This window comes from Mobula hypostoma, chromosome 11 (genome assembly GCF_963921235.1).
Source record: "Mobula hypostoma chromosome 11, sMobHyp1.1, whole genome shotgun sequence".
Classification (NCBI taxonomy): domain Eukaryota; kingdom Metazoa; phylum Chordata; class Chondrichthyes; order Myliobatiformes; family Myliobatidae; genus Mobula; species Mobula hypostoma.
Window position 1 is genome coordinate 13,356,470 of NC_086107.1, and position 19,567 is coordinate 13,376,036.

Here is a 19,567-nt window from a genome sequence, read left to right on the forward strand (position 1 = left end):
GTTTATGATTCCTTCAGAGGTTTTAAGTGATCTGGAAATGCATTGAACAGCTGATAGAGGTAAACACCCTCATTGCACTTAAAACACAAATGGGCAAGGAGCTGGTCTGCTGCAATTTTAAGAGTTACAGACAGAGCAGGGGACTGGGATTGCTCCTTGTAGGATTAAGGTCAGTATGGATGCAAGAGTTGAATGGCCTCTGGTCGTGCTACAAGTTTCTACCTTTCTAAAAAGGAGTTACTATTATCATTCTGGAGACACAGGAAAGATTTCCAATGTTAGAAATCTTGAGGAACACACACATAAAATGGTGCAGGAACTCAGCAGGCCAGGCAGCATCCTTGGAGGGAAATGAACAGCCAACAGTTTCAGGCTGAGACCCTTCGTCAGGACTGGTAAGAAAGGGGGCAGAAATCAGAATAAGAAGGTCGGTGGGGGGGTGGGGGAGGGAGAATAAGTTGACAAGTAATAACCCAGTTGGGAATAGTGGAGTTCAGACTTTCAGAGTCTCAGGTTAAAATGCCAACTATTCACTTCCTTCTCTAGATGCTGCCTGACCTATTGAGTTTCTCCAGCATTTTGTGTGTGTTATTGCAGTCATTCTGTGACTGCAGCTTCCCCTAATATGCAGAAACACACAATCGGGAGCTTAATGAAGCCATGGGAAATGTGAAGCCCTTCAAAAAAAATCAGAAACAGCTTCTTCCCCTCTGCCATATGATTGCTAAATCACTGAACCCATGAACACTACCTCATTTTTTTAATATGTATATTACTTCTGTTCTTGCACTTTTTAAAATCTATTCAACATGCATATGTATACCTACTGTTATTCATTTACTTATTTTTTTCTTTCTATATTATCATGTATTGTATTGTACTGCTGCTGCTAAGTTAACAAATTTCACAACACATGCCAGTGATATTAAACCCTAAACTGATTCTGACTATCTGGATCAGAAATGCAAACAAGTCCACAATGAGAACATTCAATGTCAGAACAGATACAATGGGAAGCATTTTGTGATCCACTGTCATTAACACAAGGAACAACTGTGCACACATTTCAATGTGAATATCTGCTACTTCTGGTTTATGCTTGTGGAGTAGCATCCAAACGCCCATTGATTCTGTGATGGGTATTATTCAATTATGGATTTACTCGTATGCACAAAAGAAAATGAATCACAGAGTCCTATATAGTGACATACATGTACTTCGATAATAAATTTACTTCGAACTTTACAGATTCAAAGCCAACACAGTTAAATTCAGTACATCCCAGCATCAGATCGCTGTTTCCCTCTAAGCTGCGTGAATGCATTGCAGCGCAGTAACTGAGATACTCCCGCGCACATTGCCCTTGTTGCCGCTCAGCTGGAGTTGGACGCAACTAGAAAAACTTTACAGAACATGGAAGATTTTCTTTGTTGTACTGTATTTCATCATACCTTTCAAATATTAAATAAAATCATCTGTGAGCTTCAATATTCATTCTAAATATTCATAGTACGCATATTACAAAAAAAAACATTTAAAGTGCAGCGCAGTTTTCAGGCGGTGTAAAAATTTCCTGCTCAGAACAATGGTTGCAGCTGTCAAAAGAAATTAGAGGCATCAGATTCACTTTACACTGGGTTCACACCTTTGGTCATTCTCAATGAATATCACCCAGTTGCACTCACGTGGATTGTGTGAATTGGAAATAACATCTCATCAACTCTGGCACACCTCAAGGATGTGTGCTTAGCCCGCTGCTCTACTCACTCTACGCCCATGGCTGTGTGCCAAGGCACAGATCAAACACCATCTATAAATTTGCCAATGGTCAGGTCAAGTCAAGTCAAGTGTATTGTCATTTCGACCATAAGCTGCTGGTCCAGTACACAGTAAAAACAAAACAATGTTCCTCCAGGACCCTGGTGTTACATGAAACAACACAAAACTACACTAGACTATGTGAGACAGCACAAGGCTACACTAGACTATGTAAAACAACATAAAAACTGCATTAGACTACAGACCTGCACAGGACTACATAAAGTGCACAAAACAGTGCAGGGCAGTACAATAATTAATAAACAAGACAATAGGCACAGTAGAGGACAAATTACAATATAATAATAATTGATGTAGACGTCAGTCTAGACTCTGAGCATTGAGGAGTCTGATGGCTTGGGGGAAGAAACTGTTGCACAGTCTGGTCATGAGAGCCCGAATACTTCGGTACCTTTTGCCAGATGGCAGGAGGGAGAAGAGTTTGTATGAGGGGTGCATGGGGTCCTTCACAATACTGTTAGTTTTGTGGGTGCAGCGTGTGGTGTAAATGTCTGTGATAGCGGGAAGAGAGACCCCGATGATCTTCTCAGCTGACCTCACTATCCACTGCAGGGTCTTGCGATCCGAGATGGTGCAATTCCCGAACCAGGCAGTGATGCAGCTGCTCAGGATGCTCTCAATACAACCTCTGCAGAATGTGGTGAGGATGGGGGGTGGGAGATGGACTTTTCTCAGCCTTCGCAGAAAGTAGAGACGCTGCTGGGCTTTCTTGGCTATGGAGCTGGTGTTGAGGGACCAGGTGAGATTCTCCACCAGACGAACACCAAGAAATTTGGTGCTCTTAATGACCTCTACGGAGGAGCCGTCAATGTTCAGCAGAGCGTGGTTGCTCCGTGTCCTCCTGAAGTCAACATCTCTTTTGTTTTGTTCACATTCAGAGACAGGTTGTTGGCTCTGCGCCAGTCCGTTAGCCGCTGCACCTCCTCTCTGTATGCTGACTCATCGTTCTTGCTGATGAGACCCACCACGGTCGTGTCATCGGCGAACTTGATGATGTGCTTCGAGCTGTGTGTTGCAGCACAGCCGTGGGTCAGCAGAGTGAACAGCAGTGGACTGAGCACACAGCCCTGGGGGGCCCCCGTGCTCAGTGTGATGGTGTTGGAGATGCTGCTCCCGATCCGGACTGACTGAGGTCTCCCAGTCAGGAAGTCTAGGATCCAGTTGCAGAGGGAGGTGTTCAATGGCACAACTACTGTAGGCAGAATTTCAGATGATGATGAGGAGATGTACAAGAGCAAGAAGATAGATCAGGTAGTTGTGGAGTATCGCAGCAACAACCTTGTATTCAACGTCAGTAAGACCAAAGAACTGATTATGGACTTCAGAAGGACGTTAAAGGAACACACAACAGTCCACAGTGAGGGATCAGCAGGTGAGCAGTTTCGATCTCCTGGGCGTATTCATCTCTGGAGACCTATCCTGGGCCCGGTATATTGATGCAAATTGCAAGGAAGACAAGATGATGGCCATATTTCATTTGGAGTTTGAGAAGACTTGGTATGTCACCAAACACGCTAGCAAATTTCTACAGATGTACCTTGGACAGCATTCGAACAGGTTGCATCACCGTCTGGTGTGGAGGGGCCACTGACCAGGATCAGAAAAGGCTGCAGAAAGTTGCAAACACAGCCAGCTCCAGCACAGGTACTAGCTTCCTCAGCATCAAGAACATCTTTAAAAGGTGACGCCTCAAAAAGGTGGCAAACATCATTAAGGGCCCCCATCAACCAAGACATGCCCTCTTCTCATTGCCACCATCAGGAAGGAGGCACAAACACTTGAAGACAAACACTCAACATTTTAGGAATAGCTTCTTCACCTCCGCCATCAGATTTCTGAACGGACAATGAACCCCTGTAGGCTACCTCACTAGTTTTTTGCACTACTTATTTAATACAGTCACATTTCTTTTTGTAATTTATATATTTTTTAAAATTATGTACTGCACTGTACCGCAGCTGCAAAACAAAAAATTTCAAGACATCTGTCAGTGATATTAAACCCGATTCTGATTCTGATCAATGTCAAACTGTTCTTTGTCAATTGCAGGATAAGAACTGCGTTAATGCTGGCTTCAAAGTTCCCGTTTACTTTGATGAAATGAGACAATGAACTGTTAAAATAGAACACAGAACTGGAACAGGCCCTTTGGCCTACAAAACTAATCGCTTCTGCCTCCAGAATGTCTATATCCTTATATTTCCCTCCCTCCATGTGCTTATCTAAGGATCTTCTAAAAGTCTCTAGTGTATCTGTCTCTACCACCCCACACAGCACGTTCCAGGCCCACACCACCCCGTGTAAAAAAATTGCCCCTCATCTCTCCTTTGAAATTGCCCCCTCTCACCTTAAATGCATGCCCTCTGGTATTAAGACAGTTAAACCCTTGGGAAAAAATATTGTCTGTCCACTCTATCTATGCCTCTTATAATCTTATAAACCTCTACTAGATCACCCCTCAAAAAGAAAACAAAGTACTAAAAGATTAGAAAGTTTGCTGCAACTTTGCAGTCTGGATTAGTAACAGCGAGTATGATACACAAAGTTTCATTTACCTAATGAAACTTAAAATATACATTAAAAGTACACGCAGAATCAGTTTAAAGCTCTTTCACAGATAGGTCATTCTACAGCAGACGCCGTTCCTGTGATCACACATTTAACTGGTCCCAAAAAAGCTGTAGGAGCTCTCCCAGCCTCTCTCTCTTCAGTACGTTTGGACATTGTGGTTCAGAGGGTCTGTTCCTGTGCTGTACTGTTCTATTCTGCAGAGACACCCACACAGATAACGGCCGTTCAGCCCAATGGATCCATGCTAGCACTTATGCTCTTCCTATTCTCTCCATCAAAACCCACCATTGTTTCTCTCCATCTCTTCCTCCTCCAGATTTCTTTAACTTCCCCTCAACTACATCAATGTTTGCCACAATTATTCTTTGAAGTAGAACTATGTTCATAGCGAAGTTTTGTCTAAATTCCTACACAAGATTTATTACAGATACTCTTATTTGTAGCTGCTAATTTTAGATCATTACCTCTACCCCACTCACGTTCAAAATCCCAGCAACCCAGCAAGTCAGTGGGAGTGAGAAGATGCTCCTATGGGAAGTCACCAGGAAGTCCAGAACACCTCTCCACAAAAGCAAGACAGAAAGGTGAGAGATTAGCTGGAAAACATATTTCACATTCACAAGGAGTTACAACTTAATTTAGTTTCTCATACAGCAAATGGCTTAGCCTACATTGCTTCAGAGCTTCACTTCTGTATAACTATTTTGCTGCAGTTTAACATCTTTACTTTTTTTAAACATTGACCTTCCTGTTAAATGTCTTTGACCCAAAATGTTAACTTTGTTGCTGTCTCCACAGAAGTAGCTTTGCCAGAATTTCCTGTTTTCAGTTGCATCACACTTGATATCAGATTTTGAGCTGGGAACAAGAAGTTCATCTAAGTACAACGTAGACACAGATGTTGCCTCAATATGATCCCTAGAGACCTATAACATGGAAACAGGTCCTTTGACCTGACTGGTTCATGATCATCAAATTGCTCATGTAAGCTCGTCCCATTTGCCAGCATTCGGTTCATAACCCTCTAAACCAGGGATTCCTAACCTGGGTCCAGGGGCACCTTGCTTAACGGTATAGCTCACTGGCATTAAAAAGGTTGGGAACCCCTGCACTAAACTGTTCCCTGTACCTGTCCAAGCATCTTTTAAAAGATGCAAGTATAGTATTCAATACAATAGAAGATGCCCTATTTCACCCATTCTCCATCACCCGTTCCCCAGGTGACACCCATTGTCACAGACCCCCTTCAGACCCAAAAAGCAAACTCCCCTGCCTCAAATAAACTCAGTGATTGAAACCACAAAGCCTCCAAAAAGAGAATTCCAAAGAATTACAATCACACTTCAAGATATTTCTCTTCTTAAATGGCTGAACTTAACCCAAGAATATACCTCAAGAAAGCAGAGCAGCAGTTCCACTTTCCGTGGAGACTAATGTGAGGGGGGGCCCCCCCCCACCTCTCAATCTAACCAAATTTTACAGGAGCACCATTGAGTCTTCTGAGCTGCTGCCGGTACAGGAATTGCAAGGCATCTGACTGCAGGACCCTACAAAGGTCTGCTGAGAGAACCACCAGGTCTCTCTTCCACCCAGCTGAGATACTTATCAGGATCACTGTGTACGCTAAGCCTTCAGCATTGTCATGGCCACTCCCATCCGTCCCACAATCTCTTTGATCCATCAGGGACTTCTTGAAGAAGCCATGCCTCAAGAAGGCAGCATCACTGTCAAGGACCCTCACCACCTAGGACATGCCCTCTTCTCACAACTACCATCAGGGAGGAGGTATAGGAGTCTGAAAACTCACTCTCAATGTTCTAGGAACAACTTCTTCTCTGCAGTAAGCTTTCTGAACGGCCCATGAACGTAACCTCATCTCAGACTGAAACATTCGTGTCCATAAAGGCTCCTGACCTGCTGAGTTCCTCCAGCATTTTGTGTGTGTTCCTCGCTATTTTGCTTCCTTTTTGCATTACATTTTTTTTAATATTGCTTATTATAACTACCATCAGGCAAGAGGTACCTTAGCATTAGGACAAGGACTGTAAGGATGGGAAAACAGCTTCTTCTCCCAGGGCATGAAACTACTGAACTCCTGCCACCACCCAACTCTCATCAGATACGAAGCGCCAGCAATTTTAACTTGTGACCTAAATGCATCTTATATTAAATGTCAATCTTCTGGGGTAGACTTTATTATTTGTTAATTTATTTGTGGTAATATTACTTTATGTGCTGTGGTGTGAGTGATATGTACTGTGTTGTACACCTTGGTCCGGAGGAACATTATTTCATTTGGTGGTGTGCACATATATGGTTGAATGACAATAATCTTGAACTTGAACTCAGCTCTTGACATTTCCCCGATTAATGTCCGCCAGCACCACTTCTTCAAGAACCTTGGAGCATCAGATAGTGTAGCACAGGAAGTGGCCCTTCGTGATGGAAATGAGGCAATCAGGGCCAGGGAACTGAAAGTGTTTGAAGAGATTAAGAGTATGTGAAGTGTCACAAATGTGGGTGAGAAAGGACTAAACAAGTGGGATAAAATGGAGTTGAAGCATGTCAGAGTGAAGGGTCTTGGCCCGGAATGTTGACTGTTTATTCCTCTCCACAGATGCTGCTTGACCTTCTGAGTTACTCCAGCATGTTGTGAGCATAAAACTAAAATGTTCTGTGGGATTAATAAATGGATACAGTAGACATTGTGGCCACTTTATTGGATACAAGTGATCATCCGCTGCTGTAGCCCATCCAATTCAAAGTTCAACATGGTGTGCATTCAGAGAAGCTCTTCTACACACCACTGATGTTACACAGGGTTATTTGAGTTACTGTCACGTTGAACCAGTCTGGCCATTCTCCTCTGACTTCTCTCATTAATAAGGTGTTTTCCCCCCACAGAACTACAGCTCAATGGACATTTTTCTTTTTCCCACCATTCTGTAAAGGGGACAGCAGGGGTTCCCAAACTTTTTCATGCCATAGACACGTAGTATTAACTGAGGGGGTCTGTGAACCTCAGGATGGGAACCCTTGTGCATGAAAATTGATCAGCAGTTTCTGAGGTACTGAAACCACCCCATCTGGCACCAACAATCATTCCATGGTCAAAGTCACTTAGATCACATTTCTTTCCCACTCTGATGTTTGGTCTGCATGCTTTTATGCATTGAATTGCTGCCACATGATGGGCTGATTAGATATTTGCATTAAGAAGCAGATGTGCAGGTGTACCTAATAAAGTGGCCATTGAGTGCATGTTCCATTAATGTAATTATGGGTAGGAGGGTGAATGTTTCCATAAGGTTGTTATAGCCAGGGGTGGGGTAGTGGGGATAAGCTCTCACTACCTACTAAATATTCCCAATGGCATGCAGCCCGAATAGTCCCTGACAACCAAGTCCAGCTGTTTACATGTGGCTTAGTTACTAAGCCCAGCGGAATCATTTCTATTGACAGGAGAAAGAGCAAAGGCTGGTTACTGGCACCTTAAAACCAGTTGCTCTGGGCAGACGGGGCTCATCAGCTGTGGTTGGCAGCTCACCGAGAAGGAAAACTCTGATCTCAAATTTCCACAGCCTTGAAGCTATACCCACTCATGGGGAAGGCTTCAGGAATAAACCCCAAGGAAAAATCCAGAGCTGGAGTCCCTAATGCAGTCCTATTTTGAGTTCAACACTGGTGCCAAACTGTATCGACTTCTGCCATTCCTTTGAGTTCAGCAGCGGTGTGGAGCGAGAGGGGCTGTTGCACGGGCAGCAGTTTGCAGTCCATACCCTACTGCCCTGGTTTACGTACTTGCGATCGCCAGGATACAACATCCCTGGTTGACCCAGCTAATGATGGGCCATTATTAGGGTGAATATAAAACATTGAATGGAAACGATTATAAGCAGCTGATGTTGAGCAACGTGAAATGGGGAGGTATAGAAAGTGGCCTTTTCTGATTTATGGGACAACAAAAGTTGGGGATTGCCTGTACTTCCATCACCTTTCTTTTCAGCTTCTGAACACAATCTTAGCCTTTATAACCTTCTGATTGTAGTCCTTCACCCAGTAACTATTCTCATAAATCTTTTCAAGTGCTTTTAAAATACCTTCCCATCTTTCCGACTACAAGAACTGAACACCACTCTGGTTGATATCACTCCAGTGGTTCATAAAGGTTCAGGAAGGACCCCTTGCTTTCAGATTTATTATCAATGACGTCTGTCTGAAATGTGTTGTTTTGCAGCAGTACAGTGCAATACATTAAAGAATTACTATATGTTACAATAAGACACATAAATAACAAACAAGTAGTGCAAAAGACCAAGCAGAAATCCGAAGGCAGAGGGGATGAAGCTATTCCTGAATCGTTCAGTGTGTGCCTTCAGTCTCCTGTACCTGCGCCTTGAGGGTAGCAATGAGAAGAGGGTATTGTCCTGGGTGAGGAGGGCATTTAATCACTCACACTCTTTCAATTAAGGATATAATCACAAAGATTTTCTGCGGATGTTGGAAATATTGCTGAGATGCCAAGACCTGATGAAGCGTCTTGGCCCAAAATTTTGGCTTTTTTTTTCTCTCATCCATAGAGACTGCCTCACCTTCTGACTTCCTCCAGCATTTGTGTGTGTTACTTTTGATCAAGTAAACTTTATGCACGATTTAGATGTATTAGGCATTTGCTGTGCTACATGCAACAAAAATGTTCAACACTTATGCAAAGTTAGAAAGACAAATTTGGAATAAAATGTGAATAAACACATAATTCCAGCATGTATTTAGAATGTAAACATTATAAAAAGTGGTTTAAAGTGTTTACAGTGCAGTGACTGAGTTAATAGAGTGGGGTGGGGTTGGGCTAACTAGAATGGTTGATCAGATTAACTGCCTGGGGGGGGGGAGGGAAGAAATTTAAAGTGGCATGAATTTTTTGCTTTCCAAAACAGAGCAAACTGTTTAAAATTACTTCAGGAAGTTTTGCTGGAGAGAGGCAACTGTAGATACTAAAAAAGAAAGTGAAAACAAGAGTACCTACCCTGCTAAAGAAAAGACAAAGAGTTACTGCTCAACACGTAATCCACTTTCTTTATAACAAGCAGACTTGCTGCTCCCTTTCAGGAAAGAGGTTTGCATTTAATGCTTTCCATATTCCTTTCAGAATGCTACAAAATGCTTTACAACTCAATCCAGGCATTCTAATTATAATTGCGATGTGACAGAAAAGAAACAGCAGAAAATTAGCCAACATCAAGCTCCCACCAACAGAAAGGAAAAAACACCATTTATTTCACAGTAAACATTGGTTGAACAAAAGGAGCATTGACCCCGTGCTTCCTTGAAGAGGCATGAGGCCCAAGACCACTTGGAAGGTTCGGAACCAGGAGGGCAGTGGTCAAATATTTCAGGACCGAAAAGAGATTCTGCGGATGCTGAATATCTTGAGCAATGCACACAAACTACTGGAGGAACTCAGCAGGTCAGGCAGCATCTATGGAGGGGAATAAACAGTTGAAGTTTCAAGCCGATCGATGAACACAAATGTCAGCGCAAAATGTCGATCGCTATTCTCCTCCATAGATGCTGCCTGACCTGCTAAGTGTTTCCAGTACCTTGTGCATGTTGCCTCAGCTTTTTCTGTCTTTATTTCAAACTTTTTTTTTCCTTACAGCCATCTGCTTTTTCCAATTTGTTCAGAAGTCCACACTCCTTACCTTATCCATACGATCGTCTTGGACCCCAAATTTCCCTCCGTATCCATGTGAGGCATTAGGCCCATCCGCTAGCTCTTTCTGTTTGAGCGATTTATGCTCTTGAGAGACATTTTCCCTCAGTTCGTGCAAGCTGAATAGGGTGAGACAGAGAATATTAAAAGTCATGTCCCACTGTACGAAGGACAACCTTCCAGTAACTTCAACTTGAAATTAGTCTGATATCTGGATGCATTTGTATTACCCAAATTAGTCCGAAATCCAGGTGTATTTGCATTTCTTAATCTAACAGAGACCAAGAAAGGGAGGCATCTCTTTGTATATTTCCACAAAGTGACCCAACCTGCATTTCTTTTCTATTCTTTCTTGGTCAAATGATTTTTTTTTGTTTCTTCTTGCAGAATATTCCTTGAAACAATTGAAACAAATATTGATGTCATTACAAAGAGGGAGCGACAATGACTATATTTCATTCGGAGTCTGAGGAGATTCGCTATGTCATCAAAGACTAACAAGTTTCTACAGATGTACAGAGGATGTACATTCTGATTGGCTACATCACTCTCTGGTGTTGAGAGGCCACTGCACAGGATAGGAAATAACTGCAGAGGGTTGTGAACTTATCATGGGCCTCTAGCTTCCCCATTATCAAGGACACCTTCGAAAGGAGATGCTTGAAAAAGACAGCATTCATCATGTAGAAATATAGAAATCTACAGTACATTACCGGCCCTTTGGCCCACAATGTTGTGCCGACCATGTAACCTACTCCAGAAACTGCCTAGAATTTCCCTACCAAATAGCCCTCTACTTTTCTACCACCATGGACAAGGTACAGGAACCTGAAGACACACACTCAATGTTTTAGTAAAAGCTTTTTCCCCTCCACTGTCAGATTTCTGAATGGACAATGAACTCATTGACACTACCTCAGTACTCTTTCCTCTCCCTTTTGCACTACTTACTTAATATTTTAATATAAATTTATTATACTGTATGGTACATTTTATGTATTGCACTCCACTGCTGCTGCAAAAGAACAAGTTTCACAACATTCAGTGGTAATAAATGTGATTCTGATATCCAAGTCTTGAGAGAAATTGATCCAGGGGACGCTGAGAAGCTGTCTCGACAGGCTGAGTGCAGTCTCAGGATGCAGTGATGAAACTCTGCACTAATAGGGTACTGTAGTTGTCTCACACTTCCAGAAACCCAGATTCCAATCCTACTCCCATTTCTGCCTGTCCAGAGCTCACATCATCTCCCTGCTAGCCAGTTTACTCCCCACTCCCGAAGACTGCCTGGTTAATTAGCCTCTGTAAGATACCCCCCCCCCCCCCGGTGTAGGTGGCCGGTGGGAGAACCGGGGAGGTATTGATGGGCACACGTAAGAGAATCTACGAGGGGTGATTGATAAGTTCGTGTCCTATGGTAGGAGTCAATTTTAGAAAACCTAGCACATTTATTTTTCAACATAGTCCCCTCCTACACGTACACACATAGTCCAGTGGTCGTGGAGCATACGGATCCTTCTTTGTAGAAGTGGTCCACAGCAGGGGGTGATTGATAAGTTTCTGGCCCAAGATAGAAGGAGGTGAGTTATACAGCTCTCATTACGTGCACGTGCAGTTCCACTCTGAGTGATTATGCAGAAAGTTTGAAGTTAATAACATCTCCTTCTTCCATCTGTTCGCTCTTGCGACTATCAGAGTATAGCGATTTCAGATCATGCTCCAGTCACCCTGTCCATAAATTTTTCTCGTTCTCCTCAAATGAATAAACATTGGCATTTTAATCCAACCCTGTTGTCGCATAATGACTTTGTAAAATTTACGAAGGGCCAGATAACTTTTTTTCTAAGTACTAACATGTCATCTGAAATCTCATCCCAGGTTGTCTGGGATGCCATGAAAGCATATCTGAGGGGTCAAATAATTTCATACACTGAATTTGAAAAGAAAGACCTGCTTAGGGCGTTCAGATTTGATTGGTTAAATTAAAGCAATAGACCAATTATATGCCCAGACTAAAAATCCTGAATTGTATAAGAAGAGAGTAGAACTTCAAACCAAGTTTGACCTTATCGCCACTCGGCTGGTTGAACGCCAACTTCTTGAAAGTAACAGCCGATTTTATATTCATAGGGATAAGTCCGGTAAGTTTTTGGTTAACCAATTAAAACGCTCTAAAGCCAAACAACAAATTATAGAATTCGAATGGGAAATGGGAACATTACTTCGAATCATTCTGATATCAATGTCAGATTCAAGAGCTACTATTATCGACTTTATACTTCTGAATCTTTAAATGAGAATATCCCAGTTGAACATTTTTTTTAAATAGTTTAAATATTCCTTCGCTTTCCCCTGACTTTAAAGCAAAACTCAATGAACCATTGTCATTAGCGGAAATATCATCTGCCATCTCTGCATTACAGTCGGGTAAATCTCCCAGATCTGATGGCTTTTTAGCAGAATTCTATAAATCATTTTCTTCTCTGCTTTCGTCTCAACTATTTTTAGCTTTATCGCGGTAAATTGCCTGCATCATTCAACGAGGCATATATCATTCTTTTAGCCAAAAAAGGTAAAGATCTAACACAGTATTCTTCATATAGGCCGATTTCTTTATTAAATGTCGATGTTAAAATTTTGGCTAAAGTTTTGGCTCGTAGATTAGAAAACATTATACCCTCTTATTTCTCTTGATGCGGAGAAAGCGTTTGATCATGTCGAGTGGAATTACCTTTTTGTGGTTTTAGAAAAATTTGATTTTGGACAAAGTTTTATTACATGGATTAAATTGCTATATCCATGTCCCACCGCTTCTGTTTTAACCAATTCTCAGCTGTCCCAGTCTTTCAGCCTTAAACATGGCACTCATCAAGGTTGCCCTGTAAGTCCCTTACTCCTCGATTTGGCTATAGAGCCACTTGCCATTGTGTTTCGTAGTTGTGCTGAAGTGATGGGGATTTGGAGGGGAGGTGTTGAGCACAAAGTTTCCCTTTATGCTGATGATCTTTTATTTTTTATATCAAACCCAACCATCTCCTTACCCTCAATGTTTTCACTTCTTAATAAATTTAGTCAACTCTCTGATTATAAGCTTAATTCACATTAAGAGTGAACTCTTTCCAATCAATAGAGAAGCACAATCTTTAGTATTTCAGGACCTCCCTTTTAAAGTAGTTAATAATCAATTCATTTATCTCGGCATTACAGTAACAAGGAACTTTAAGAGTCTTTTTCGAGAAAATTTTACCAATCTCCTAAACTCGACAAAACAGAGTTTGACACAGTGGTCACCCTTGTCTATGTCTCTTGTAGGTCGTATTAATGTTATTAAAATGTATATCCTTCCAAAATTTTTGTATTTATTTCAGTCTCTACCAATTTTTATTTCTAAAGCTTTTTTCGATGGGTTAGATTCTATTATTTCATCTTATCTATGGCAGGGGTAACACCCTTAATAAAGCTCATCTTCAAAAATCTGAAAAGGAAGGTGGTATGGTCTTGCCTAATTTTCATTTATATTACTGGGCAACCAATAATTCATTGTCTTATTTTTTGGTCTTTCTTCCACAATGTCTGACTGCCCAAAATGAGTGGCAACGGAGTTGAATTCTACTAAGGATCTTTCAATTCCTGCACTTCTCAGTTCCGCACTTCCTTGTCATTTACCTAGACTTATTGTTAATTCTCTTATCAGACATACTTAATATGGGCTCAGTTCAGAAAATGTAATGGTCTTCATGGTTTTTCTCTCTCTAGCCCTATTTTACACAATCAGCTTTTCCTACCTTCTATGCGGAATTCAACAATTCACGATTGGCATAGAAAGGTTATTCGGCGCTTTGAGGATCTTTTCATAGATAATCATTTTGCAACTTTTCAACAACTGTCTGTAAAGTTTAATCTACCTAGTATTCATTTCTTTAGAGATCTTCAAATTCGACATTTCATTAACCCTTTGATATCAATCTTTCTTGAGATGCCTGAGAGAAATGTTCTGGACTTGTTTCTTTGTACTAACCCATTGGGTAAAGGTTTAATATCGGCCATTCGGGATAAGTTAGTGATTTTGAGGAGTGCCCCTTTCGATAAAATCAGAACTGCCTGGGAGCAAGATCTAATTATCTCCTTATCCGATGCGGTTTGGGATTTAATTCTTAAATCCGTCAACTCAACCCCTTTATGTGCTCACCACTGCCTTTTGCAGTTTAAGGTTGTTTAAGTTTAAGGCTCATATGCCTAAAACTAAATTATCGCGGTTTCATCCTGACATTAGTCCTGTCTGTGATAAGTGTAAAGGGGCTGAGGCTTCCCTTATTCATATGTATTGGACCTGTCCTAGTCTTGAGAAATTCTGGAGAGAAGTTTTTTTAACCCTATCTCATATTCTTAACTGTCATTTAGAACCTAACCCTCTGGTTGCTCTTTTTGGCACCTTGGGTGAAGTAAATATGCGCTTGAATATGACTAAATGCTGAACATTATCTTTTGCCTCTCTTTTGGCTAGACGGTTGGTTCTTCTTGGGTGGAAAGATGCTGCCCCACCCACTCATGCTTAATGGCTTAATGATATTATGGCCTGTTTAGACCTCGAAAAGATTAATTACTCACTTCTTAATTGGGACATAAAGTTTCAAAAGGTGTGGGGACCTTTTCTTGAATATTTTCATAGTGCTTCTTTACGGTAAGTTTATCCTTTTTTTTAGTACGCTACAATCTCTTAATTTCAGCTTTTTTTCTTGAAAGTTATACTTTCTTTGTTATGAATTATATTATACTTTTGGTAGTCAGCATTATATTATTTTTTTCCTACAGTTCTCTGGGGTTGAATGTTTTGAATGTTCTGATTATGATTTTTTTCTATATGTAAAGTGGTTGGCCTAGGTTTTTCTTTTTTCAGTGGGAGGTTGGGGTGGATATTAATTTTACATAATTCTTTTTTGAGTGCTTTTTTTCTTAGTTATGAATTATATATTAGATTTGTTTGTTTTGCACTGTATAAATCTCCATTTTGTCATTGGGTTCCTCTTTATAGTTTCACTGTAGAGAAAGCAGGATCTCCCAGTGGCAACACATTTTAATTCCACATCCCATTCCCATTCTGATATGTCTATCCACGGCCTCCTCTACTGTCAAGATGAAGCCACACTCAGACTGGAGAAACAACACTTTATATTCCATCTGGGTAGCCTCCAACCTGATAGCATGAACATTGACTTCTCTAACTTCCATCAATGCCCCACCTCCCCTCATACCCCATCCGTTATTTATTTATTTATTATTATTTTCTCTCTCTCTCTCTCTCCTTTTTCTCCCTCTGTCCCTCTCACTATACTCCTTGCCCATCCTTTGGGCTTTCCCCCCACCCCCTTTCCTTTCTCCCTGGGCCTCCTGTCCCATGATCCTCTCATATCCCTTTTGCCAATCAACTTTCCAGCTCTTGGCTCCATCCCTCCCCCCTCCTGTCTTCTCCTATCATTTTGGATCTCCCCCTCCCCCTCCCCCTCCCACTTTCAAATCTCTTACTAGCTCTTCCTTCAGTTAGTCCTGACGAAGGGTCTCGGCCCGAAACGTCGACTGTACCTCTTCCTATAGATGCTGCCTGGCCTGCTGCGTTCACCAGCGTTTTTTGTGTGTGTTGTTCACATAATAAATGCCAGATTTGTGATCCACAGAAAACCTACAGCACAATGCAGGCCCTTCGGCCTACAATGCTGTGCCGAACATGTACTTAATTTAGAAATTAGCTAGGACAACCCATAGCCCTCTATTTTTTTAAGCTCCATGTACCTATCCAGGAGTCTCTTAAAAGACCCTATTGTATCCACCTCCACCACCGTCACCGGCAACCCATTCCATGTACTCACCACTCTCTGCGTAAAAAACTTTCCCCTGACATCTCCTCTGTACCTACTTCCAAGCGCCTTAACACTGTGCCCTCTTGTGATGCCATTTCAGCCCTGGGAAAAAGCCTCTGACTATCCACATAATCAATGCCTCTCATCACCTTATATTCTTGATCCAGAATTTATAGTACCGTTACCACTAGATAATGTTGATTCAAACCACAGCTTTTAAGTGCCCAGACCAACTTCATTGAGTAGCATGGCCATTTATTGTGTTGTGTTAGACCATCAAGACATAGGAGCACAATTAGACCATTCAGCCCATCGAGTCTGTTCCATTATGGCCAACTCATTTTCCCTCTCAACCCAATTCTCCTGCTTTCTGCCCGTAACCTTTGACACCCTTACTAATCAAGAACCTATCAACCTCCGCTTCAAACATATCCAATCACTTGCCCCCATAGCTGATTGGGTGACAAATTCCCCAGATTCCTTCAGCTAAAGAAATTCCTAATTTCTGTTCTAAATGGATGTGCTTCTATTCTGAGGCTGTGCCCACTGGTCCTAGACTCGTCCACTATAGGAAACATCCTCTCCATGTCCACTATCTAGGCTTTTCAATATTCTATTGATATCAATGAGATTCCTTCCTCGTTCTTCTGAACTCCAGTGAGTACAAGCCCAGAACCATCAGATGCTCCTTATACATTAACCCTTTCATTCCTGGGATCATACTCATGAACCCCCTCTGGACGATCTCCTCTGTCGGCACATCCAACCTTCGATAAGCAGCACACAAGTGCACCAGTCCAGATGAAGGGCCTTGAACTGAAGCGTTGACTCTCCATTTCCCTCCACAGATTCCATCTCCACTGAAGGCCCAGTCTCTGCTTCCTGCTCGATACGCAACAATTCATCCAGGAAGCAGCTAATCACTGAATACTTCCTGCCATCGAGCCGCATTGTAAATGAGAGTCCACACATTTGGCACTGGCAGACTGGGTCTGTGACCCGGGGGGGGTGGAAAGGAGGGAGACACAATGTTGGTAGCTGGGTGGAGTGACACAGTACAGAACAGCAGGCCAAACCACTGGGCAAGACAGGTGTGTACGGAAGACAGCAGCATTCAAAGCTTGCCTCTGGCTGCTGATTCTACTGAACCGTCCAGGACTGAAGTTAAGGCCAAAGTCTGTTTACTGACCAACATACTTTGCTCTTCTCCATACTTTCTTTATATATTTATGTTTTTATTTTTAAGTTTATTTTATTGCGATACAGCACGGAATAGGGCCTTCGAGCCACGCCGTCCAGCAATCCCCCAAATTTAATCAAAGCCTAATCACGGGACAATTTACAACCAATCCACTGGTACATTTGGAGCGTAGGAGAAAACTGGAACACCCAAAAGAAACCCATACGGTCGCAGGAAGAACGTACAAACTCCTTGCAGGCAGCAGCAGAATTGAAGCTGGGTCACGGGTACTCTAAAACGTTGTGCTAACCACTATGCTAACTGTGTCTCATTACAATAAAAGCCAGAATCTTCACGAAGACCTGCCCAAGCAGCTTTTCAACACGTTTTGAGTGGTTTATCAGAGAAAATTAAAATACTCAAAGGAATGGTTTTCTACACACAGCTGACTTCAATAATGAAGCAGGTCACACATGCATACAGCAAGACCTAGCCAACATTCAGATATCTGCTGGAAATTCTTTGCAACACACACAAAATGCTGGAGGAACTCAGCAGGTCAGGCGGCATCTATGGAGAGGAATAAACAGTTGATGTTTTGGACCATGATTGTCCTTCAGGACAGGAAAGGAAGGAGGTAGATGCCAGAATATAAAGGTTGGGAGAGGGGAAAGAGCACGGCTAGATGGTGATAGCTGAAGCCAGCTGGGTGGAAAGGTAAAGGACTGGAGAAGAAGGAATCTAATAGGAGAGGAGGGTGGACCATGGGAGAAAGAGAATGAGGAGGGGCACTAGGGGGAGGCGATAGGCAGGCGAGAAGAGATAGAGGTCAGAGTGGGGAATAGAAGAAAAAGGAAGGGGAAGAGAATCTTTTTTTTACTGGAAGGAGAAATCGATATTCATGCCATCAGGTTGGAGACTACCCAGAAGGAATACCAGGTGTTGCTCCTCCATCCCGAGGGTGGCCTCATCGTGGCACAAGAGGAGGCTATGAACTGACATGTTGAAACGAGATTGGGAATTGAAGTGTTTTACCACAGGGAAGCTCTGCATTTGGTGGATGGAGCGACACCAATGTAGACAAAGCCCCATAGGGAGCAACAGACACAATACACGATCCCACAAAATTCGCAGGTGAAGTGTTGCCTCGCCTGGAAGGACTGTTTGGGGCCCTGAATGGAAGTGAGGGAGGAGGTGAATGGGCAAGTGTAGCACTTTAACTGCTTGCAGGGATAAGTGCCAGGAGGGAGATTAGCAGGTAGGGAATGATTAGTCAAGGGACTCACTGAGGGAGTAATCCCTGTGGAAAGCTAAGTGTGAGAACATAGAATAGTACAGCACAGTACAGATCCTTCAGCACACAACATTGTGCCGACCCTTAAACCCTGCCTCCCATATAACCCCTACCTTAAATTCCTCCATTTCCTGTCTAGTAGTCTCTTAAATTTCACTAGTGTATCTGTCTCCACCACTGACTCAGGCAGTGCATTCCACGTACCAACCACTCTGAGTTAAAAACCTTCCTCTAATATCCCCCTTGAACTTCCCACCCCTTACCTTAAAGCCATGTCCCCTTGTATTGAGCAGTGGTGCCCTGGGGAAGAGACGCTGGCTGTCCACTCTATCTATTCCTACTATCTTGTGCACCTCTATCATATCTCCTCTCATCCTCCTTCTCGCCAAAGAGTAAAGCCCTAGCTCCCTTAATCTCTGATCATAATGCATACTCTCTAAACCAGGCAACATCCTGGTAAATCTCCTCTGTACCCTTTCCAATGCTTCCACATCCTTCCTATAGTGAGGCGACCAGAACTGGACACAGTACTCCAAGTGTGGCCTAACCAGAGTTTTATAGAGCTGCATACTGTGAGGGGGAAGCAAAGATAGGTTTGGTGATAGGATCCTTTAATCAAGTAACATTTACAAATAAAAGTTCCCAACAAATGACCATTTCTAACAAGGGAGATGCAAATCTCCCATCACTGATGTTCAATGTCATTGCCAATTAGACCACAAGGAGCAGAATCAAGTCATTTGGCTGATCAAATCTGGTCTGCTATTCAATCATGGTTGATTTATTTTCTCTCTCAACCCTATTCTCCGATCTTCTCATCATAATCTTTAATGTCCTTACTAATGAAGAACCTATCAACATCCACTTTAAATATACCCAATGATTTCCCCTCCACAGTCATCTGTGGTGACGAATTAGTTGCCATAGAAAAGCAGAATCCATCAAAAGATCCTCACCATGCAGGGTCACTGCTGCAATCAGGACTCACACCACCAGGTTCCAGAACAGTTACTACCCCTCAATCATCAGGCTCTTGAACTAAAGGTGCTAGCTACGCTCATTCTATTTCTGGAGTTCTCACAACCGATGGTCTCATTGCAAGGACTCTTTATCTT

General features: G+C 42.3%; 1 protein-coding gene across 3 annotated transcripts in view; it reads right to left on the minus strand.

Moving 5' to 3' along the window:
- LOC134353593 (src substrate protein p85-like) overlaps nucleotides 1-19,567 on the minus strand; it is a 92,770-nt gene that overhangs the window by 48,583 nt on the left and 24,620 nt on the right. For all 3 annotated transcript variants that reach the window (XM_063061690.1, XM_063061689.1, XM_063061688.1), the window contains exon 4: nucleotides 10,113-10,242. In XM_063061690.1, coding sequence (XP_062917760.1) covers nucleotides 10,113-10,242 — 130 coding nt within the window. The remainder of the gene's footprint in view (nucleotides 1-10,112; nucleotides 10,243-19,567) is intronic.